The 26315-nt window shown below is 29.8% G+C and overlaps 1 protein-coding gene across 2 annotated transcripts in view; it reads left to right on the forward strand.

Moving 5' to 3' along the window:
- Dop2r (dopamine D2-like receptor) overlaps positions 1 to 25045 on the forward strand; it is a 180050-nt gene extending 155005 nt beyond the window's left edge. The window contains exons 2-7 of one of the 2 annotated variants that reach the window (XM_070316705.1): positions 11228 to 11337; positions 12426 to 12678; positions 14853 to 14953; positions 20432 to 20626; positions 23475 to 23962; positions 24431 to 25045. In XM_070316705.1, coding sequence (XP_070172806.1) covers positions 11228 to 11337; positions 12426 to 12678; positions 14853 to 14953; positions 20432 to 20626; positions 23475 to 23962; positions 24431 to 24639 — 1356 coding nt within the window. In that variant the 3' untranslated portion in view covers positions 24640 to 25045. The remainder of the gene's footprint in view (positions 1 to 11227; positions 11338 to 12425; positions 12679 to 14852; positions 14954 to 20431; positions 20627 to 23474; positions 23963 to 24430) is intronic. The other variant, XM_070316706.1, reaches the window with a different exon arrangement.
- Positions 25046 to 26315: the final 1270 nt, after the last annotated feature.

Genomic DNA, 26315 nt, shown 5'->3' on the forward strand with positions numbered 1-26315 from the left:
AAGAAACGGTTTCTTTTTCTTGTTAGATCCAAAGTTGGGTTAGTTCAGAAAAATAATATAAATTATATAATAGTTCCCTATATTTATTCTAAAACAAATAAGCACATTGTGAAAAAAATTTTAATTATTACATCCGTTTATATTAAGATGTTTAACATTAATAGACGATTACTAATAAGAAAGATACAATTCAGCAAATTATTTCTTCTAATCTTCTTGTGTAATAATTGTATAGATATTTTATTTTTATATTTTTCTTTGTTACAAAAGTATGAAAAAATTTTATTAAAGTTTTATGCACACACATACGTTTTTGAAGAAACCAACTTTAACAGCCACATATCGTAGCAACAATATACAATTTTACATTATTCCTACATTTGTTTTTGTAGTATATTTTTCTATATAAAACAAGATTACGAGATGAAATGCATCAACTTGCATCATATTTCTCTACTAACACAATAGATATAATGCATAAAACATAATCGCATTGGTGTTTTTTCTCCATTTTCGACAAATAGCACGTTTCTTTTATTCAACCGAAACTACTATGTTATGTCTCGTAAATGTATGTCTGGATGTTTACAATGTATCATCCAAGTAAAACGCGCACGCTTTAAAGTACGCTAGAACGAGTAAGAAGCAAGGAGGGATGAGAGATGAGACGAAAATGAGAAAATAAAGAGCGTCCCTCTAGAAATACTTTTAGTATCTATCAATCATCGGTAGGTCTGAAAGCAATTAATTTGCCACACCGGGATCGAAAAGCCAAAGCGTCATTTCAGCTACCCTCGATCGATCATCCCTTTGCACAGCTAGTTCTGTCTTAACGATGCCATTTGCCTCATCTTTCGTTCTTCTTTCTGCCAACTACCTACAATCCCGATTGATTCTTGAAATGCTTGCACGAAAACATCTCATTCACCCCTATAGGACAGATTCTCATACCCCTTATTGCTTTTCGCGTTTGCTTCGAGACTTCTATTTCGCTTTTCCATCTGGTCCTCCTACGCTTTTCGGCCTCTCAGGTATCTTTATCCATACCTAACCAAGTCTAACTTTGATGATTATATCAATTCCAAATCAATTTTAACAACAGCCTTTGTACCTCACTCGCCTCTATCCCACCGCCGTCGCGTCATTGAATTACAAGAATCGCTTCGAGTACTGCAGCCGTTCGATACGAGAATTAATGAAAGCACCGTTACCCATTTAAGTGCTCGATATGATAGCCGACGTTGATGGAAAATACAGTCACTAGAAAACTATACTGCCTTTGACATATATCGATAAACCATCTTGCCGTTTTAGTATTTGCTATTATTCCTCGGATGACAATACGCTGTCACAGTGTCACGAGTTACTTCTCGAATTACATAAAAAGCATGTTCACATGTTTAATATTGCGATACGATTCTTTTTCTCTCTCTCTTTGTTTTTCTTTCTTTCACTGTAACAGAAATAAATTTTCAACTTAATACGTTTGCGAAAGTTACGTGGACAAAATAGAAATATGCAGTAATAACGTGCTTTTAGCATAACATTTACTGTTCCCACTATATGTTTGTTCATATTCGTATATAGTTTAATTAATTTTAATTTATTAACTTTTTTGTTAAAATTATATAAAATTTATTATACTAAAACTTTTTATACGAAACAGATTACTATCTATAAAAACTTATTTTAATTGTTTTACTTTGTGTGGCAGTTCGTATATTTAAAGTTGAAATATTTTACGTAAATCCATTAATAAAATCAACAGTCAAGTATTACATCTAGATAGGGAAATAAAGTTATTTGAAATCAATATCACATATCGGAAAAATTTATGACATTCAAAAGTCTCATCATATTTATTGTAAAAAAAATTATATGGTTTCACGATTGTTTAGAGAAGAATATAATACACATACACACACACACACACACACACACACACACACACACACACACACACATATATATATATATATATGTATATATATTTACTAGTTGGTAAATATATCGAAGATTCATTAAAATATGTTATTAATTCTTTTATTGCAATCATCTATTCTATCTTCCACTAATAAAGTCTAAATACACGATCCTCTTAGTAGAAATTAATTGCATTTTTGAGATAATCCATCAAATCGAGATTAACCATCATATTGCTTATCATTGCATAGAATCAATGCAAACTAATTTAGTGTCCGGGGGTCTATATATCGGTTGAAACCAATCGCTTTTATGCACATTGCACATATATTATATATATATATATATATATATATATATATATATATATATATACATATATATATAAATGTATATATATATAACAAAATTGAAGGCGAAATATGAGTTTAAAAAAAAGATTACTTTTCTAATAGATATGTCTATTTGTAAAATTTAAACATAATGCATAAATAATTCTTCGCGCAGTTCGCGGAAAATTAATAGCATCATTGTCTGATAGGTTTTCGACATTGGTGCTTTGCTCAACTATAGTCTCCGTCTCTCTCTCTTTCTCTCTCCTCTCTTGTTTGTATCCTTCATGTCTCGTATATGGCGAGTATATATCCTCATCGGTCGATCGTGTTATGTACGACAATCGGGTACATTATATTGAGTGCATTAAAGTGAATATAGGACGATGCGATAAATAATGAATGCGTCTCCTGGTCGTAGCAAGAATTCGCAGCAGGTTTCTCATTTGCTTTCTCATGTGGTCACATTTGTGCGATTTAACCATAGGTAATATCAAGAATGCCGTTAATTAATGGATGCCAAATTGATAACCGACTCGTATACGGATTGTCGTTTGCTGCATTTGTCGCAAGCATTCTGTGTGGCTTAATGTTCCATTGTTTGGTATACTCTATTGCTAACCATCGATTATTGTCCACTTGTGTGTGCGGCGCGTATCACATTCGCTCCCGTGAGAGATAGATCGTTCTGCGCGACTAGTATAATATCCGGCTGTCGATGAAATATTGGACTTGTTTTTCTAATCAGATGGTTTAATGTAAGGTGAATGAAGGGAGGATAATTTTAACAAACGTGATATTCTCTAAAAAAATTATATTATATTGGTATCTTTTATAAAATATTTATTATACATAATTTTTATAAAGATTTTATAATATGTCTCATTATTGAAAGAAATTTTATATCATTATTGTACAAATGTGCTTATGATGGTAAAAAGTATGTGGCATTGTTAGCAAGAATATTTGAATCAGCGTTTTCAACAACATAGAAACTTGATTGATATCTGTCGGAAGACGACACATATCTAACGTTAGTCAAGCATGTAAATTTCTCATGTTACCTTTCTATCTAATTACATTACTATGCACGATGGCCACAAATGGCATGATCACAAATATGCACGTTACAAGGGTTTGATCGAAAGTGCCATTACCTCGATGATCTCATATTAAATTATACAGAATTTCGAGTTTATGTAAAATTTATGCAATGTAATTGCAAACTCTAATTATATTTATTTAAATTCGCTATATAAACTGATTGCTAATCCAAAACAATTAGAAAATATTTCTCTCTTTAAAGGATTATTTTAAATAATAATCACTATAGTATAATATATAATAATAAAAAATTTAGGACAATTTTAATTCTGTTTATATTACTTTACCTGATATAAACCGCGATTTTTTAAATACATTATGCGTGGAATTTCTATTAGCAAAATTTTTGAAATAATACTTTTATTTGCAACATTATTGTCATGATGCTTGCTTTTAAATAGTAAAAATTATATGTTACTATTTCTAATTTCTATTAAATTTATATTTATATGCATTTATCCGAAATACTGAAAAATTATACATCTTTATTTATTTTTCATCTTTAAAATTTTGTTATAAATATACAGATTAATTATAATAATTTCTTAGAAATAAATAGATTTGTTATTAAAAAATATAATTTTTTTAAAGATTTTTAATTAACTGTAGAGATAATATATCCAGTAAATTGTATTTCTAAATTGAAGTAATTTCTCATATCATTATGTTTAATATCTCGTTGGATCCATTAAAACGTGTTAATATTTCCTATAGTTAATATTTCATATGTTTATGTTTCCCGTATTAGTTTCAAGAGGCGCCAACATGTAAACATTATACAATTTCTACTGAATGCTATCATAGCAGCATCGCGTATGTTATTCCTTCCGAGATAATATATTAAACGAGGCGTTATATCTCGCTAACCGAGACACTTACTTATGCATCTCTTCTTCCAGATGAACGATTTACACCGACGTACTTTCTAAACAGGCACTTATAAGTTAGTTAACGATTACACTCGATAAGTATAACGCGATTAATATGAAGTATCTATTTCATCGTATCAATCTTTCAAACTATTTGCATTGTAACGTCGCAATGTCCGCCTGGTACGAATTGTGGTTAATAGTCATCCTAAAATGGTGATTGTTATATATCTATATGTGTATTGAATAACTTGAGTAGATCTTATAAAGCATGAACGTTTTAAAGTAAAGCAAATCTGAATTTTTACGAAATATCTGGTAGCCTGTTAGCTATAAGTCACAGTTGACTTATAAAACTTACAAAGTTACACTTTTACAGTTGACAGTTACACTTTTACAGTTTACAGTTGACTTACAAAGTTACAGTCGACTTGAACATTTATACATGTCGGTTGCAATACAAGAAATAGCAACAGATTAATATTATCTTGTGCGCTTCTAAAATTCGAACCGTATTGGAACAATTTTCAATTTGCATATTATGAATTTTGCATTACATTAAAAACACATTTGTCAATATTGTTAATTATTGATCTACCAACTATAGAGCTACAACAATTTACTTATGTGTCAATAATTAACAATATTGACAAATGTGTTTTTAACGTAATACAAAATTCATAATATGCAAATTGAAAATTGTTCCAATACGGTTTAAAATATCTGATATCATACAGATCATTAAATAAAATATATATGTGTAGTTGGGGAAAATTTTATTTAAATTTGCGTTAATTGTAAGTTTAAGATATATAAAAAAAAAACACGTATTAAATTAATACAAGTTACAATTAAATACCAATGACATACCATTTATACCATTTAATACTGTTTGGGATATATACATTAAGTGATTGATATAGCCTATTTGTTTTACACGAGGCAATCGATTTAAAAAACAGCTAATAGCCTGTTTGCGTAACATGAAAAGGATATATCCAGAACACTGATTCTGTTACATTTAGAAACATTTACGTCATTGTAAAAATATATATCTCAAAAAACATACAGGTTTTTCGCGTTTTATTTTATAACAAAGAGAATCGTGCGGGATATATACGTATGTCAAAATAAAAGAGAATTGCACTAACAGTTAAATATGAGATAATTTAACGATACAAATAAAAGAAATATTGTTTTTTTATATATTATTGAATGTATGAGAATAAATGTAATTATAACAGCAATTTTATATACAAAACACTTTAAATATAATTTTACGAGGCTTTAAAATGGTTTTTCTTTTTTTTTTTTTTTAAGAGGAAGAGAATTTATATATTACCTATTATGGCAAAATTAAAGTCGATGCCACATTACAGAACTTTTTATGACAGAAAACTATGTCTTTGTGAAAATTAATGCGACAAAGTTTGAAAATGTGATGAATCTTGCGTGAACTTAAAAGGATCAACGCGGACGAGCAATTTTGACGCATCGAACGGATGAAATGCGCTTAAATTACTTTGGCCTAGATGCTCCATTGACATTTTGGCCGCGATTCAACTTTGAACGAGGACACACTGCGACATCCGGCAGCCTAGCCGTTGTGTTGGGATTTAAATGGCGGTAGGGCTAATTAATAGCACGCCATCGGAAATTTATTACGTCAACGGTTATGTTTCAAAGAAGCACGCTCGCTCGTAACGGCCGTCGTTGACAAACTTAACAAACTGCCGTTGACAAAAGGGACTCGCATTTCAAGTGCGGCGACGGCGAACAAAGTTACAAATTGGCGAAACTTCATGCTGACGAAGCCGCAAATACTTTCATTGGCGTGTAACAAAAAAAGTTTAATTTTGCGAGCTCACCGAAACAAAATTTGCGGCGGTTGAGAAGTTCTTCTCGCCGAGTTAAAGAGTTACGCTAAATCCGTCGTTTGTTTTTGTTTTTTATTACAAGCGTTGCGTACGAAATTTTCGTAGTTCTTTAAAGAACGTTTTCACATTTTTTATGAACTCACGTTCTTGAAAGTCACGTCATTACTTATATATTTCTTTCTCGTATTTACAATGTTATATGGATCTTAGTTTTTATTATATACATATGTATAAATTAATCTAATACAATAATTTACATACACTTTATGAAAAAAGAAACAGTAGTTTATAAAATCTATTATATTTTGATATATTGCTTCCCGAGTTAGTATCTAATATTTATTGCTATGAAACAAATGTACTTGCATAAAAAAATATATACTTGCATAAAAAAACATCAAATAATAATGATTAATGGCAAAATTATCATCTTTAAAAAAAAAGAACATTTATTTTATTCTCTGTGTGTGTTTCAACTTTTATGTAAAATACAGAAAAATTTTTGAAAAAAATTAGAATGTAAATATATATATTTAATATTAACATATACATTAATATTATTACTATATTATTTCTACTATTATTCTACTATATATATTACTATATTAAAGACAAAGAGAGAATTGCGCTATTTCCTTTGCAATATTCCAAACACATATACTTTTTTGTAATATGCCAGTTTAATTTTTACATTTTTTATAATTTTTTGTCTATATGCATATCTATGTGTACATATAAGATCCGAGGTCTCATTATTATAAGTTAATAATACCACAAGGGATACAGTTCGCGTATTCCATATGGACAAGGACGTCTGCGAGAAGTTTCGATTAAATGTAGTAATAAGAAATATGAAATATCTCTCGAGACACCATTATTTCCATCTTCCATATAGAATTGCATTCTGAATATATCTCATTATGTTTTTATCGGAAAAGTCTATATATAAGTACATATATATACTCGTATATTATAAATTATTTGTTCTTTATGCATTGCAACATTTGCATTTAATTGCCATAGTATAATATTTGACATGATATTTGATTATATACATATATTATATAATATAATCACACAAAGCACATAACGCGTTTTCAAAGATAATGTTTATAAATCTATCTCTGCCAAAAAAATTAAATTATTAATACAGAAACCAAATTATTAAATAAATCTAACAAATTCAATTTTAAAATTATTAATCGTTCTATAGCAAAGTTATATAATGCGTATAAATAATTATTAATATTAAAGCATAAAACTGTTATTGCAAATTTAATTGATAAAATGAAGATTTATATATTGAAAAGAGATAAATTAGTCGAGAGTTTCGTTACTGTAGAATCAGAAACAATTCACACAGTAATTTGAAATTATGAGGGTAATTTTATATATATATATATATATATATATATATATATATATATATATATATATATATTAATGGCATAACATGGAAATAATGGTGTCTCGAGAGATATTCCTTATTACTACATTTAATCGAAACTTGTTGCAGACTTCCTTGTCCATATGGAATATGGGAACTGTATCCCTTGTGGTATCATTAACTTATATATATATATATATATATATATATATATATATATATATATATATATATATAATTAATCATGGTAAATGGCATAACATGATATGGGGAAACAAGTTTTGTTCTTTGGCTCGCATGTAATTCATGGCACGGCATCGCATGCGGCCCGCTCTTTCGTCATTGAAACTTTGACACGCTCATAAACACAGAGCTCATTTGCTCATAAACACCGCATGCTTATCGTGTAGGCCTGTTAGAACCCAATTATGGGTCCGATCGCAATCGAACGCCGCATTCGCTAAAAACACGCAGAAACTCGCTGATCTTATATGTACATAGATGGAAATATACCGCTTTTACCGCAAACGATGTAACGCTCTGATAGGGTATGTAACAAGCAAAGTTACGGCGAAGGGCGATAATAATTACTGTTGTATACTGTCGCAGAAATTTAGTTCGCGCTAGTTTTTAAATAAAAATATTACAATGTAAATTCTTAATTTATTATGATTAATAAAAAAAACAAGATAAGAATTGAAATAAAAATAAGAATAAAAAATAATAAGGTTAATAGATAAATTATTCACAATTCACAAGAGCAGTAAAAGATTGATACACATGTAGATATATATAATAACAATATAATAAATATTTAATACATAGATATAAATAATAAAGTTACTTAAATTAATTTTATCTGTAATATCCTAGCTTATATATAATAAGGAATATTGTATTTAGTATTATTAATTATTATTTATATAATATTGCTATTAATAAAGATTGGAATCTATATTTTTATCTTATAATTTTCAGTTTGTTGGAATAAACATCGTAGCGAGTATTATTGTTTATTACAAATAATTAAAATAAAAATAATATAAAGAAAAAAAAATAAAAATATTTAAAAAAACATGTTAAGTAACGTTTATTAGGAAAAATGTTGATAATAAACATTTTAATAGCATTATTTTGTTTAATACTAAAACTGATAAATACCGCAAAAACAACTATTAGATTCTAGGGAAAGATAAGGGCAACAATGTTATATAGTATATGTACAATTAAGTAATTCAAGATTTTCGGAAAACTAATGAAAATAACGGTAATAAGCAGCTTGGAATATGCAATTCATGCCATTCATGTGTGTATTATGGCATGTGGGAATATACCTATATTAGACTCCGTACTAATGCATATCGTCACGTGTATATACCCCTGTGTGCCATGTGGAACATTATCTCACATTTATACGTATATGTTTACCGCGGGGCACATCCTGAACCGCATATATAATCGAGAGTTACAAAAGCGAAAATTTTCCGCTTCGTGTACGCCGCAAAAGCGTAACGTGCTCATACTATTTTTTTATTTCTTTTACCAAGGAAAAGGACGACATTACGTGTACCACAGATTGCACATATTTAAATAATATTAATTAAATCCTCTTTGTTTCTTGCTTGGGTTTTGATCCTTTGCTCTTTTCATGTGCTTTTTTTTCACACATATTATAACACATAAGAGACTCTGAATGCAATTTCATATGTCAAAAAAAGTAACTTTAGAATATTCAGAAACATTACTAGAAATTTTTTTAATATATACTATGTTAAAAATATTTTTTAATAAGCGATTATTAATATTCTCTAAAAGTCTATTTAATAGTTTTTCTTATTTGCAAATAAAATAACCGGAGACCCATACAATTATCTTTTAAGATCTTGTTTACAAACTAAGTATTAAGTTTATGAGATTGCAGACATATAACTTTCTGTGCATATGCTTTTGACATAAATTTTTCGATTTTTAAACGCGCAATAGCGTATGAAAAACAACTGAGAAAGAATAATACAAATTATTAATGTATTCAAGCGATGATCTTGTTAAAGGAATAATGGCCGAAAGAAGATTCGCATACGGAGAGATAGACATAGTCAACACAATATTTCAGAATTCAAATTTGATTTTGCAATTTTTGAATGCAAAGTTGTAGTTCAGAGAGATATTTTTTTTCTATGAATAAAATGTATACATTAAAAAATTTAATACAGAAATATATATTACAAATAGTTAAATAAAAAGTCTTAAATCAATAAATATGTAAAAATCAATACAATAATCACCAGAAATTTTCTATTATCTATCGGAACTGCTCATTTAAACGTTTCACGGATAGAGACATCTTTACAAAAATGAACGTGAAGACAGATATGTGACCGAGTGTTTTAAATTGGATTATGGCCATAGGTCATTTTGCCCACAAGATACAAATATTGCAAATAAATCAAGATTCTTCCAGCTTCCGCCGTAAAAGATGCTCGTAGGTACTCTTTTTGAATAAAAAACGACGCGAGATGAAGAAAAACTAGTGTGAGATGCTAAAAAGATAAAGCTTTCGATTGATCGACTGGATATCCATTTTGATTACAGACTAGAATTTAAGTAATTTTTTTGTTTTGTTACCAAAGGATTCTTTTTTTTTTTTAAATAAACATGAGACAAGCGCGTCTCACAATTAGTCTCAAATAATGAAACTACGATATTTTGTCTTGCTTCATTTTCTTTTTACTAATTTTTAAATCTAATTTTTTCATACTTTGTTTAGTATTTTTTTAATCTAAAATTATTACAATAAAAAGTAATGTGCATATTAAATTTTGATTGTAAATGATTTAAAAAATTGAATATGTATAATTAGAAAAAATACATTTATTACAAATTACTTTAATTTAATATCTATACTTTCCCCCTTCGTTATCAATTCAAACTTTATATATTTACATAAACAAATATAAATTTTAAGCAATTTATTAATTTAATAGTAACTTCTTTTTGCTATTCTGTATATATTCCACACGAGAAAACTTTAGTGTAGAAAAATCATGTAAAAAAATAATAATCTTATTGTGTAAGATACATTTTGTGAAACGCGGCGTATACAGTAAAGTTGAAATAAATAATCGCCATTGTAATATAGGCCGCAGCGATAAACCGCATCGCACATATTGTACCAACAACGCGCGATGTAATCGGAATGCAGCAGATTGTCCGCTTGAAAAATGCATTTGGTCCTCGTCTAAATTCGCTGGCAGCCGCGTACAATGTTTGTCGAGTGATGTGAAAAATCGCGCGCGACATACTATCGTTCGTGAGCGCGTGATTTTCGAATGAGATTGCTACGAAAATGAATGGAGGAGAATATTTTCGAGAAACATACAAATGTATTACCAAAGCAGTTATCAAACTCGATTAATGACACTATATTAAAATCTGCAATTAAAAGTGTATTCGTTGATATTATGTAAATAATTTACTACAATTAATTTATTACAGAAAGATTAAAGAAAGAGAGAGAGAGAGAGAGAATCAATATATGTTTTTAAGTATAATGATATTTAATATTATTTTGAATAAAAAATATTATAATATTTATTTTTATAATATGTAATTATTATAATAAAAATTGATCTAATAATTTATAATTAAAATAAATCTTGCTATAAGACAAGTCTGTAATAAATCAAAATTTTCTATATTTATTTGAAAATTAATTTTTTTTATTTATTTTTGCAGGTGAACGGATCCTGGAGTTTACCTGGATTTGTTTGTGATTTTTACATCGCAATGGATGTAACGTGCAGCACGAGCTCTATATTCAATCTCGTGGCTATTTCAATAGACAGGTAAACATTTTTCTTTTATTTATACAAAAATAAAGAGACCAAATGTAAAAACTAAAAATATTGTGTACATATGTGTTTGAAAAGAGTCTCTTTCAAATGAAGTTTATGTTTTTCTCAATATTTAATACATATTTAAAGTTTATTTCGTCAAAACATTAATAAATTTATTATTAATAATTAAGCTTTTAATTATTATTAATATTAAATCATTAAACAGTTTCATATTAATTATGAAAATATCCGACAATTTATTTCATATATAAAAATACTCATATTATATATATATATATAAAATAATCTATGTAAATCAATCTATGTAAAATAAAAATACGTTATAAAAAGCGTATCGTATTTTAAAATTCTATAATTTCATTAAATTTTTTTCATAAAAAACCAATCTGTCACATATGAGACAAATAAATCAAATCAATGAACTATAGAAATACATCTCTCATAATTTTCTCAATTCTTTATTAAATTCCGACAGTGAAAGACATTAAAGCGTACTTTCACTTATTTTCGTAGTCCCAGAAGAATCGCGTTAATTAATCGTGAAAGATTGGAAATCAGAAGTGCTGTAGTTGATTTTATTGGTTTACGTGCTTTGAATAGAAGCCACGCCTGTGCTTGGAATGCGACTTATTGATAAGAGATTTAGATATACTAAAGGGCCATTTTTAAAGCTTATCAGTATAATCTGTTTTAGAGAGAGAGAGAGAGAGAGAGAGAGAGAGAGAGAGAGAGAGAGAGATAATTAAAAGTTTTTATACATTACAAAAGAAATCCCATAATTAATAAAAAAGAAAGATAAATCAATAAAATTAATGTGCGTATTAAGTATATTTTATTTCACACACATTTTTGAAATTGTAGAGATCTTATATTATTTAAAAAATATATTATTATAAATGCAATAATTAACCGTAATTATACAAAGTAAATACAATTGTTAATCGCATAAAGTGCGAATTCTGAGAGATGGACGAGACAAGGGTGTCGTTGGATCCGCAGACACGCGTTTTACGACGATATAATGCCTACCGCGTACGAGGGAATTGCAACACACACGAACCGAATTTGAATTGCAGATACATAGCGGTGACCCAGCCAATAAAGTACGCGAAGCACAAGAACAATAGAAGAGTATGGTTGACGATACTGTTGGTCTGGGCGATATCGGCCGCGATCGGCAGCCCGATTGTCCTAGGCCTGAATAACACCCCCGATCGGATACCGGATCAATGTCTGTTCTATAATACGGATTTTATCATCTACTCGAGCCTGTCCAGCTTCTATATACCCTGCATCATCATGGTATTTCTCTACTATAATATATTCAAGGTAAGAAAGCGATTATCTTTTCTTCCGCGCAAATATGCCATCGTGTGATCTTATATTTTCTTGCACGCGTATAAGAGCGAGTTGAAGGATATGTATATATGGTGTGGTCAGTATTTTGTGATCAATATAGCAGCTATATTTATCTTCAGATTTTATGCCATAAAATAAAAAGAAATATTATATATATATATATATATATATATATATATATATATCTTTTTTAGTTGAATCTCTTTTATCGTAAAATCACATAAAGATTTTAATATAACAGTTAGAAATATCTCTTCAATTTAATAATCAAAATTTTTTTATTTAAAAAATTTTTTCAAACTTTTTTGCGAATAGATATTATAATATATTTGAAATTATATCGAATATCAATTGTAATAAAGTAAAATTGTAAATAAAATTTATTAAATTATATTTTATCTGCAATTAAATTATATTTGTGTTAAATTTTGAAATATAATACAATTACGTTGCACAGCAATTGTACAAAGAATATGATAAAATTTATTTCAAATATTCTGCTACAAAAAGAAATCTATAAGCTATCTTTGTAGTTGAATCGACGCACACATGCGATGATAAGGAGACATAAAAGAAATTATCTCTTGCTCGATTACAAAAGAGCAAAAATTTATTCGCGCTTTTTTTATTTCTGTGATTAGTTCAGGAACGTGAACTGATCGCAAAATTGGCTGCACCGTGAAAGCTATTGTAAAGGCAAGTCCGCTGTCCTTTGTAATTTAATTGTCACTTATGTATATGCTGCGGCACCATTAGAATTAATTCAGTTCTGTTACTGACAGAGAAATTTTTTAATTGCCTTGAAATTATAAGACTGAAAAAAATATAAGAATTGTAATATGTCGTATCGGAATTATCTGGATTATCGCATATGTAACTATTATACGATTATATAATATGAATGCATGGAAACTTATGTATTTTGAAAATTAAAAAGACTAGCTATATAGAATGTTGTATACACATACACATACACATACATACATACATATATATATATATATATATATATATATATAAACTTATAAAATCAATTTTATGTATCTATTGAATGTTTCGTATTTGATAAAAATCGTGTTCAAATTTTATATAGTTAACTTCTAGCGTGGATATCGAATAAAGTGTCTTGTAGTTTATAACAGCGGTTATTATATTACGGTTGATCATAAATACAAGTAGTCGGATAATTTTCACGTTTAAAGCGTATAAAATATTTTGATTGAGTTGTTGATTTTATACTTATGACAATTGTACGCGGATAATGTATGTGAAATGTCGTAATAATATTGATACATGGCTTCTATTTTCAATACAATGTGATCACATTATTTGGGCGATATCATGCGTTCACGTCGTATAAAACGCATCTTTGATGGTAGTTGTCATTTACAAATTTTTAAGCTAAACTTCGTGGAATTTTTTAAAAATATAAAAGATAAATTTTGATAGAGAATAAAAACATATATAAAGTTTCCTGAGTTTCCTGGAAAAAAAATGTAGCAAAATTTTAGTAAAAGATAGAATTTTGTAACAATACATCTTTTTTATTAATCTTGATATAAATTTACATTATAAATCTTACATTAATTATATTTAAATTTTTTGAAGAAATCTTACAATTAAATATAAAATAAATATACATTATATGTTATAATAGTTTATATGTTGATTAGCTTTATGATTTATGTAGCACTGCAGTATCGTAAAAAAAGAAAAAATATAAATTTAATTATTCGTTTCTTCATCATAGTAATAATTATTTGAATTCACAAAAGGATTTATTATTTTGTAAAAAATTATTGCACAAAAATATTTTTCTCAAGTACGTTATCGTAAAGAAGTATAAAGAAGTATTTTTTATATCAAGAAATATGTATAATCTTTTTTTAAACTTATAAGAGAAACTAAACTCTCCTCGATGCAGCTAAATCGACAACAAAATATTATAATGCTTTAGCGGAAGATTTCCTTTCCTAAAGCTGTCGAAATAAATCTCGTTAACTGTAGATAGGTGCTCGATAACGCGTCTCGAATGTTATCTGCAAGAATCTCACGCAAAGATTTATGTTATACGTTTACGTCTTGCGTTGGCAACCCCTCGTCTGATTTATATCACAATGTAGGTTTTCAATTGATCGTTTCAGGCTCTGCGAAACAGAGCGAGAAGGGCACGTGCTAGCAGGAAACCGAATTTAGGCGATATAAAACCGGGGAGTATTATCGAAAATATTGCACACACGCGTAGGTGAGTACTTGATTGTAAAATACTCGTTAAATATTTATTATCTTATTATACTGTGTGTAGAAGTTACAGCAGGATAAATTTTCGCAATTTTATTTTATAATTAATTTATGCATATTTAATTTTGTAATTAAATGTCTTTTATTCAAAACTACAAAAAGAGAAAGAGAGAAGGAAAATTAAGATTTGACTTTTAAATTAATTCTGAAATTGCTTTTGTAATGATGTTAAACAATTCAGGAATCGAACATAACTTGTTTTAATTTGAAATGTATCTTTTATTTATCGTATACATGTAAAATGTATCAGTTACTATGTTATGCTGTATCTTTTACATTTTTAATAAAACTGCTGTTTTGCATGTGACGCATGTAAATATATACATTCATACACACACACACACACACGCGCGCGCGCGCACACACACACACACACACACACACACAGATACACACATAATCATCTGCTTTCTTATTCTGGCATATTTTTGTTTTTATGTGACTTAACAAAATAAATAGATGCAATCTTAATATAGTTTGTATTAAAAGATGAATAAAAGTGTTAATATTTTATAACTTGCGAAGTTGAAGAAATCTTTCTGTTTTCCTGATCTTGCGCATTTGTTTTATGTCTCTAAAATAAGCAATCTCAAACTTTAAAAAATAAAACAGAATATGATTTATAACCGTTTTATAAGAGAGAACACATGTATGTACTTTCATATATTCTTGAATTATTGTATTTCTGATTCTTGTGCCAGCTTAAGTTGATAAATTCTAAGATTTTTAATTCTTCTTGGATTTTCAACTTGTGTGTTCTTTCACTTTTTCTTTGATTATTAAATTTGTAGCTCTTGGCGTACTTACTGCTTAAAATAATTTATTAGATCGTTGAATTTTTTTTTATCTTGGCACAGTTGTCATTATATTATCCCAAAAATGTACAATTATTTATTTGATATGTATATATATAATATATTATTCACACACATGTGAATGTGTACCCGTTATCATAAATATAAAGTTGCTCACATATAGAAATATATTATTTTTCATATAAATGTTTATAAACAAAAAGTGAGTTTTTTTCGATGCGATATAGATGTATCTTTTTATTTTTTGTAATCGATTTGAATTAACATTTCGAAAATTTTGAAATACATAACTTCCGTATAATATTAAAGTTTGTAAATAAAACAATCTAAGATATTAATTATAATTTTTGAAAGAACTTAAAAGTAGTTACAAAAATATATAATGCTAAAAATTGGGAAGATATGATAAATGATAACTTATATCGCATACAATTTCACTGAGAATAAATCGTCTCGAAATTGGACAAGAAAGCTAAAAGCACATTCTATATAACAGATCTAATCAGGATTGATTCGCGCGATTTTCAAATCCGCAATAAATTGTCCCGCGGAAAAGAAGTGCGAGAGGAAATTTATTCATGTGCCGTCTTATACGATGTTATCCGGCCCATTTGCCGGCATGATAAGCGCGAGAATAGGCTGCCTTCACTTAGAGCTCGATGCGCGACGATTTTTTTCAATTTTCACGACCGCGTAAGGCTTGCATTCCAATGAGATAATTTCTCGCAGAGATTGGTGCCAGCTGACAGAACGCGAGCCGAGGGACAGCATGGCTCAGGATTAATCTCGGGCATCCCCAGATAATTCGCTTCTGTCGCGCGCCTTCTCTCGCACGTGCTTTTATTTCCGCCGTACTGACGAGGCCGGCTTCGTCTTGAATAGCCAATTACTTCCACGTGGTTTAATCGCCAGTCTTTTTACTTGCATCTTCCAAAGTATGCATCTCGTTACATCTTCCTTGCTCGTTCTTCGTTACACTTCGTGTTAAAATTTATGCAAATTGAATGTTATCGAGAAAAACATCCTTTATCGATGTTTGACGTTTATAATGCTGATGACAAAAAGGATTTGATTAATACATATAGAAACAACGGATAAATTAAAAGATTGAAGATTAATCGCGCATTAGAATAACAAGACTTGAATAAGTACTATATGTTGTAAATAAAAAGATAAATTTAATTTTTTTTGCAGATTATTATAATTTATTTTATTAAAATAAATAGCATTTATAGCAATAATTATTCTGTGTCTCAAATAAATTAAGAATTATGTGACTGTTTAAGCGCATAATTTGAAACAGCAATAAATATTTTTCTGTCTTTATACAAAATAAATATCTGTAATTGTATTTGTATGACTGTTGCACGTGATATACAATAATGACCAGAATAATAGTATATTCACGTTTATTTATAACAATTATTTATTAATGTATCGGAATATAAAAAGTTATTCGCAGATCGTAAATTCAAGGATTATTTACTTTGCAAAGTTTAGCGCGCGCAACGAAATAACTTTATAGAAATATAAAATACATACTCTATGTAAACTATGTATTTATTTGTTTTAGTCATATTTTTGCAGTTACGAGTCCATAAATACATAATACAGCTTACATCCAAAACGTACAATCATTTGTATATATTGTAAATATTATAATATTTTTAATTTAAAAAAAATGATGATAGTTTCAATAATAGATTAAAAAATTTCAATAAATTGAATTTTTTAGTGATGTATAACAAGCTCTTCAATTTTGATTAAAATAGATTTTTACTTTAAAGGAGTTTTAAAATTCTTGGTCTCTAGATAAAAAGATATTTAATATTGAAAATTAAAAAATTGTGTATTCAGGCACAGATATCCAATTAAAGTTTTATTCATGAAAACCACACAAAGTAAGTTGTTTAATTTGTAGAGAGATGGAAAAGGGATGCGGTAAAGTGCTTTTTCTAACAATTTATATAGCGCCGTAGAGTTTAATAGACATATATGTTCGTAAATATCCAAAAAGTTTAGTTACCCAAGAAGATTTTTAAAAAATATTAAGATACTTCGTTAAGTACTTGAGACCACCAACAAGAGTATATCGTAAAGATATAAACTTTCCAATACAAACTCTTGTTTACTTTCTTCCCAACGAAGAGTGCAGAAAATTTAAGTATTTAAGCGCTTAAGAGAGAAAGAACGTGCTTACATACTTGGAGAAAGCAACCGAATTACAGGGCTGCTATTTATATTAACATTATCAAAATACCAATTTAAGTTAAAATACAGAAATGGCGTTAATTATGATCTTTATTTTGTTTTGTATCATAAAATGTATGATAATATTGGCATTGGTAATATTATATTATAATAAGAAAATATTACAATAAAAACTATTATATGTTACAATAAGAAAACAAAAAGTTTTATATATTAATTGATTTATTTCAATAATATCACTTAATTTAAATAGACTAAATTATATAACAGAATTACCTTTTAAATTAATCATTCATTTTTTATTTTTTATTTTTTTCACCAAATACTGTCTATAACGTAAAAAGAATTTTAATTATTCGCGACAATTTTTTTTTTAATTGAATAAAACTTTTACAAACTTTTATACAAGAGCATTGCATATATTACAAAACAAATTTATTATTTTATTTTACATTATCTTTTTTATAGGCGGACATAATCATAATTAACTTATACTTAAAAATGCTTATTTTTGTGCTGTTTGTTGTTAACAAATAAAACCTAACAATAACGCATCTCGAGAAGAATTAACTTCTTTACTTTGTAGCTTATTGTTAGTAGTTTTTATTATGATGGAAATCTCGCATTTATAATGTAATGCATGATATTTTCACACACAGATGCCGTTGATAAATTATACTTGTTAGATGTTTACAGTTGCAATCGCAATGCGGTAATTTTATACGTATTTTGGTATCTTTCTGAGGTGCAATATATCTGACATAATCCAACGTCTCGGTTAATCCCCCCTATGTGCACTCATGCCGACCACATTGTCGCTTTATCAACTTTGTTATCGTGCAGACCGAGATTTGGCCAAGAGTATTGAAATTTTGTGATATTTATCTTGGCAATTTAATTCATGAATTCTGTTGTCGCGGCACGCGTATCTTATCCCGAGGCTACCTTTATGTATATATATGGGACTTTTATTGGATTTACCCCAACAATTATCATAATTAATATAATTATTCCATATGACGACACAAAGTTCAAATTGCTTGTGTTGATCATTAAATGGAAATTAATAAAGATCATTTATTTTAATTAAAATTGCAAAAATCTTTATACTGTTTTTTTTTAATTACTTTTTCTATAAGAGAGATTACGCATAAATATATGTATATCTCAAAATATCCCTTCATTTTCTCTCAGTGTAATTTATTAAAATTTAGTATCTCAATTTGCAAACACTTATTCTGAGATTTATTTGGATTATAATTGTGTATCCATTTGTGCAATAAATTCGGATATTTAAATATAAAAATAGATCCATTGACATAGGGAACTGCTTTCTCGCGAGAAATTCATTTTTATGCATGAATGTATGTCTTATATATGCAGAAAATTTACAATCTAAAGAAAATGTTGTGTCATGCTTTAAGCAATCATCGAATGTATCGCTTGATGTTCAAAATAAATCGCAGATTTTTATCATCTTTTTTTAGAATTCGATAATACAAAATTCAGCAGTGAAACTTCTAGTTTACAAAAGAGATAAGAGTGTTAATAAAACTTATGACGGCAGACTCAAATCGTATTCTTTTGCTAAATGTAGAAATTATTTTACAACGCAAAGCGAATTCTCCGCATGAATTTAAATTTAAAAGCATTAAACATAGTAACGCAATTCTGTATTAGTCAAATAGCTGAAGTTCTGACAATAGCACACATTTAGAGAATATTTAATTTAATAAAATTCGCGAATTTGAATATATTATAAAGAAAATTGAAAAACTTACAATCGTGAATTTCGGTTAGATGCATTAGTGCGCATTAATGCGCGCTAAAGATTGTTGGAAATTAACACAATAATGTATGCATAATACATATATAAATGTAATTAGAAGCAAATAATATGTTTAATATAAGTTATTATTTATTATATTATTTAGCAAAAAATATCGAAGATTTTATTAACCAAGGCGTTTATGTTATATATTATAATTTGTAATTAGACAAAATGGTACAATAGAGTTTATATTAATTTCCATTTTTTTTTTAACATTTTGATATAATTCTTTTTTTTTTAATTTTCTTGTTTAAATATTGGATAATTTAGAAAAGAAAAATAAATATAATACAAAACTTGAATATTAATTACAAATATTTCGAATTCGATCGTTGTTTCATAGCAAGTTAAAGATAAACAGCAATCGTTGAGATCTCCGCCATAAAAAAGAAACAGCGACGCTCTGTCACTTAGGATCTTGCAGGTGCTGTCAAAAAGCGTGTCATCGCTTTGTGCATGGTAGATACGCTACTTGCCGGATTAATGCTGAGGGATGCCGGAAAAACAAGGAAGTGCATGATAGGTGTAGAGGCTTTTCTAGAGGCTTTTGACTAAGATCACGTAGTGGGTATTCTGTGGCAAGGTTTGCGGAAACGGCGCTGGGGGCGGCCGCCCTGGTGGCTCCTGGGATCGAGGAACCCACGAACACCGCTTCCGGCAGCAATGAGGACGAGGATGAGACGCCCCTCGATCCCGTCGTCGTCATTTCCAACGACAAGAGCACGGAATTCTTTTTAGCCACGGTCGTCGAGGAAGCAGCGTAAGAATTTCATCATATCTTCCTTTCGTTCGTCTTGCCACGAGCAAATGAAGGATATCAGAATTTTCTTTCAACTATCGGATATCGGATCGCATTGTCATATTGTTGCGCGACGCGACTTGTCATGCTTATCATGAGAGACGAAAGAAAATGCATCATTTCTGAGACAATAACTTTCTTTCAAGATCGTTAACGTATACTTTTTTGCAATAATGGTACGAGATAAAGTCAAACTAAAAGGATTTACGCAGTTTTCAGCGCCTTTTATTCGATATTGTAAAATGCATAATTAGCAAATGATAAATTATTGCATTGCATTTATAGCATCAATAATCTTTCCTAATTATTAGGTTTAATAGCAACACAAGTTATTAAGCAAAAAATACTGTATTAAAAACAACAACGGAGAATTTTTATATTAAGTATTTTATATAAATGAAATAATAATTTTTTTAATAAGAAATAAAGTAATAAAATCTATATTTAGTTTTTTTATTTTGTGTGGATAGTGAAACATGTTAAAAATTTATGAAATAATTTACACACAAATAAACTGATTACATATATACTAAAGATCATGGTATAATCAAGAGGATATTATTTCTACTTCGCGTGCAGACCAAAATTTGCATCCATGTATCTCTCTTTCACTTCAAGTCCTTTTCATATTACTTATATTATATAAAAATTATTGTATATTTATAAAAAAAAATTATGAAAACGCCTAATTATTTTTGGTGAAATATATATAAAGAAATAATCTGAATAAAAAACAATATTTGTGTGTATGTCTCTCAGAAATAATATACATTAATATATAGATAATATATCAATATCTCATTTAATGTTATTCTTATTTTTGATTCCCTACATAAATAGGTTCTACAAATAATTATTTATAAATATGGATTTTAATTTTACAGTTGCTTTTGTGTAAAAAGAGCTGTAATTATTCTTTTTTTGCAGTTAATAACTGCAAAAAAAGAATAATTACAGCTCTATTATCTACTAGGTAAACATGATCACTTGATATACATGTAATTTTAACGATCATTTTTTTAGACGTGCATCAGTAACTTTCAAATTTTGTAATAAAGCAATTTTAAATTTTTTACTAAAAACTTAAACAGGTTTTTTTTTCCAAAAACTGGCTAATTATATTTTATTAAAATATCTTTTTGCGCTTACATACACATACTCTAAAACAGAATATTTTATTAGTATGTTACATTATAGAAGCACTTTTCGAATAATAAATTTGTCTCACATAATAAATAAAAAGGCGAATATAATTTGAGACAGCTCTATCGAATCGAAAAACTCGGATAAAAAGTCGAATGTTCGAAAGTTTGAGGGGTGGATCGGGCAATTGAGTAAAGTAAAAAAATTCACGGATCTTCCCGCGGATGCGCGAGGAATACAATAGGGCGGGTGGCAAAAAAACGATTGATTTCGCGGTTCATTCAATTTCTTCGTTCTCTTTACGGCTGCGGTACAATGATGACCACTTGGTCTGCGAGCGTTCGCGTGCCTCTCTATTTCCAAAACCTCGTACAAAGCCCGCGTATAGTACTCGTTTAATGGAAACTCGTCGCTCCGATAGTAATCCGGAAGTTCGCCGACTAATCGCGATAGACGGTCCCTTTGTATCGGCGTGCGTGAACAATTTGCATTCTAACTACTTCGGAGAGAGAGAGGGAGAAAGAGATACCTTTGAAAACGGGCCAATCAACTACAGGCACGGGCATTTCACGATTATTAATTAACATGTATTTTCAGTACCCGATTGTGAGTGATAATAAGATTTATTTTGCCACGCGAGGGAATTTGTATTAAATATAGGAAGAATTTATACACATGTATACATAGAATGTAATTTGTGGATAAATAGAAATTTTAGTAGCTAGCACAGAGAGAAAGTCACAGTCTTGTATTGTAATTATAATTCAGAGAATTACTTCAAAGATAATATAACATGGCATTATATAAATTACTTACACACGATGAAAAGCAACGGTACTTTACACACGGGTTTGTTATTTTAATATTCTGACAATTATACAATTATTTTAACATATATATGAAAGAATATTTTATATTAAAATATTTGGTAAAAACATGTAAAAAAATAATTAAAAAGTCTCTGTTTTATATAAGTTACATAAAAAATAAAATATTGTTGTTTATTTAAAACAATTCGTTCCCTCCTTGTCTCCGAAAGATGTAAGATCTGTTGTCACTTGCATGCATATTTTAATAAAAACTATTAACATGACTCTTGATTCAGATACATAATCCGATTCTCCGTGAGATGTTTTCTCTTAGATATTCTCATATTTTAACTAACTACCATACCAAAGTAGCAAAATACCAAAAATTGTGTCAACCAAAAAGTACCGCGGTTATCTCTTCGAAATGCAGAAATGTATTATCATTAGATATTCACAAATCTAGAATACAAGAATACAATTATTATCAACAGCTATCAACAATATAATAAAAACTATATAAAAAATAATTGTGCAGAAAATATTATAATTAGCAACAGTGATATAAAAATTTATCCACAATATTGTTCTGAGAATCATATGGAAATATGATCATATGGCTCGTAATAACAAAAAGACGAGTTAATTATGTTAAATAAGATTGTCGCGATTTAATGCTTGCACCACCTTAATGGCTTTTCATTTTTGCCTTGCGCGGTTTCTACATTTCTGCATTCGATACAGAATCCCGGACTTAATTGGTCAACAATGTACAATAGATTACAATGAAATCGTAAAGTAGATTAAAAGTTAATTGCAGCCAGTGAATATCGAGCCACTTTCTGACACTCGAATCGCAGTTGTCGTTTCAGTGCGGTGGCGCAGGCCCAGCTGACCAGGGCACCTAATGTACAGCGGAATGACTCGAGCGGCTTTGACGGCGCGGCGAGCAGCACGATGATCCACGAGACGCTCGAGACGAATTCCAGTCCAAGCCCGAATCCGCGAATCACCTCGGGTCCACCATCCTCGTCAACCTCGTCGTCGCCGCCGCTACCTCGAGGCGCGACCAGCGTTTCCTCCGCGACGCAGACGAAGAAGAACGGCAACAATAGTGGCCCGAACAAACAGGAACTGAAGCGGTTAAAGAGCGCCGGCTCGCTTCTACCGCTTCAGCTCGCCAGGACGCCCAGCGTGCTGTCGTCCTCCGGCAAGAAAGACCGGAAGAACGCGTCGTCCGGGTCGAGGTTCACGATATATAAGGCCAACAAGGCCAGTAAGAAGAAGAGAGAGAAAAGCTCGGCCAAGAAGGAACGCAAGGCCACGAAAACGCTGGCGATCGTGTTAGGTGGGTTGCTTGCACTCCTTCCGCTGAATGGATAATCAGTTTGGCTTGCCCCGCATCTGTTATTGATAAGCTTGGGCTTGTGAGTTAAAGGCAAAAAAGAGTGGAAGAGATAGAGCGCACATGTAAAAGTCCGAATATATAGACGAACATATTTTATATGTACTAGAAAGACATTTAAAGTGATTTAGAGCGGTTTAAAAAAACTACCGAAAGATTAGTACTTATATGTGCGACGATTTAATCAATCTAAAAGATTTTTTATAATTATTCTTTATCAATAATAAATCTTACTAATAAATGTTAATATGAAACAGAATATATGAATAAATTTATAAAAGATAAAAAGATCATGAAACCAAATATAATAATAATGAAAATATTATATTTAAAAAAATAACGATTATTAATTGCATATCATTTTTTCGCTAACTTAATTTCATATTTTTATTAACGTAATATATGTTATAGGTGTCTTTTTAATATGCTGGGTACCCTTCTTTACTTGCAACATCATGGATGCAATTTGCACGAAGCTGACGAAGGCTTGTCAGCCCGGTGTCACAGCCTTCATCGTCACTTCCTGGTTGGGCTACATGAACAGCTTTGTGAATCCTGTAATATACACTGTGTTCAACCCCGAATTCCGTAAGGCCTTCCGCAAGCTGATCAGCGTGTAAGCGGGCGATTTGCACCTCTTAAAGAAGAGATACGGGATGACAAACGTGGCTCGGTGTGAATCGTCGTATTTGTGATGTAACAACAAGACTGTAGGCTTTCTCGACAAACTCGCAACAGGTACTGTTGTTCTCGTATTTGGAACTGTAGCAGCTGCGTTTGCGTATCGGTTTTCTCATTCCGTTGCGCGTCGATCGTTTCCAAGTGAAAGAGAAAAGCTGAGTATTTTATGGAACATTTCCAGAAATATAGAAAATATATTCTATGCAAAAACGGAGGTATTATTTTCGACGAGCTGTACCATTTAGCTGTGCAAATAATTTATAAAGATTAGAAATATATTATAATATAAAAAAATGTATAGGAATAAAAAGATGTTTTCTCTATTAATACTTAATATTTTTCTTACGCATATGTGCATATAAAATTTAAGAAAATTTAATTATTTAGTTTTGCACACACGCATATTTTTCTTTTTAAATGAAAAGATAGAAATTGTTTATTACATGTACGCTTGAGAGAAAATGAAAATTCCCTCAAAAAGAGAATTGGATTTCACTTGATTAAAATTGACACGCAATCAGATAACGAAAATTATTTGACGGTAAATTTGTTGCATCATCGCGTCCACGTGCGTGAATTCGTGCACTGTGATATCGAACTATCGTGACATGCTGGGGACAGACGTGCACTGGTATACACGTGCACCAACAATAGAGCTAAATTCTCGCACGAATAGCTGAAATAATTTTGCTAACAATAAGTGAGGCTTCGCGAAATAAAATATCGCACGAAATTATAGCAAGAACTTTAGGCAATCTGTACAAATCGCAAGCCAAAGGCGCTTACGCGGTACCCGAAGGTCTCGGCAGACTAGCTATTAAGATGTAATAATTACGTTCGCATACGAGGGCGAACTCCCCTTGAAAATTATTTCGCGAAAGCAGATAATAATGAAGATCCGAGAGCGCGGAGGATTAAAGCTGTTGAAGGGGTATTTATTACGTGAGCATATATTACACGTACACACACTATACGTCTCTGTGGATAATTAAGTGCGCCATGACAGTATTAACGTAGAACGTAAGGTATAGCAATATTTTTTCGCTCAAAGCAAAAGCAACCAAGACCGCCGTTTGTACGACGATACATAGGTACATGCTATACATATTCTCGCGTCGCAGTGTAACTATCTGTATTTATACTTCGATACACACACGCATGGAAAGAGGGAGAGAGATTACACATATACATACACGATATAAATGAACTTATGCCGTTCCTGCAACGATATACAGGGTGACGCCAAACAGAGGCAGAAGCTTTAGGATGTCATAGAGGAAGATTAATTTTTGGAAGCAGCAAACCTTATAAAGTTAGTTTAAAAGCTTCTTAATGAATTCTATTATTAAATGTTAAAGAATAATGATTTTTAATTTACAATAGCAAGACACTGATTAAAGCTCGTGCATTAGTGCATGGAGAATATGTTATATTTCGGGGCGTCAAAATATTTAGAAAGAAACTAATTTATTAAATTTTTTTTAATAATGATTTCTATTCTTGTGAATATTTTTATCAGAAAATAGATAAAAATTTATTATTGAATCGTCTTTCGAAAGAGTTTTTAGTACGCGTTGAAAAATTCAAGGTTGATCTCGCGATATTTATGCATGTA

The sequence above is a fragment of the Polyergus mexicanus genome, unplaced genomic scaffold, assembly GCF_030449975.1.
Source record: "Polyergus mexicanus isolate NDT 795.1 unplaced genomic scaffold, iyPolMexi1.0 SCAF_3, whole genome shotgun sequence".
NCBI lineage: Eukaryota > Metazoa > Arthropoda > Insecta > Hymenoptera > Formicidae > Polyergus > Polyergus mexicanus.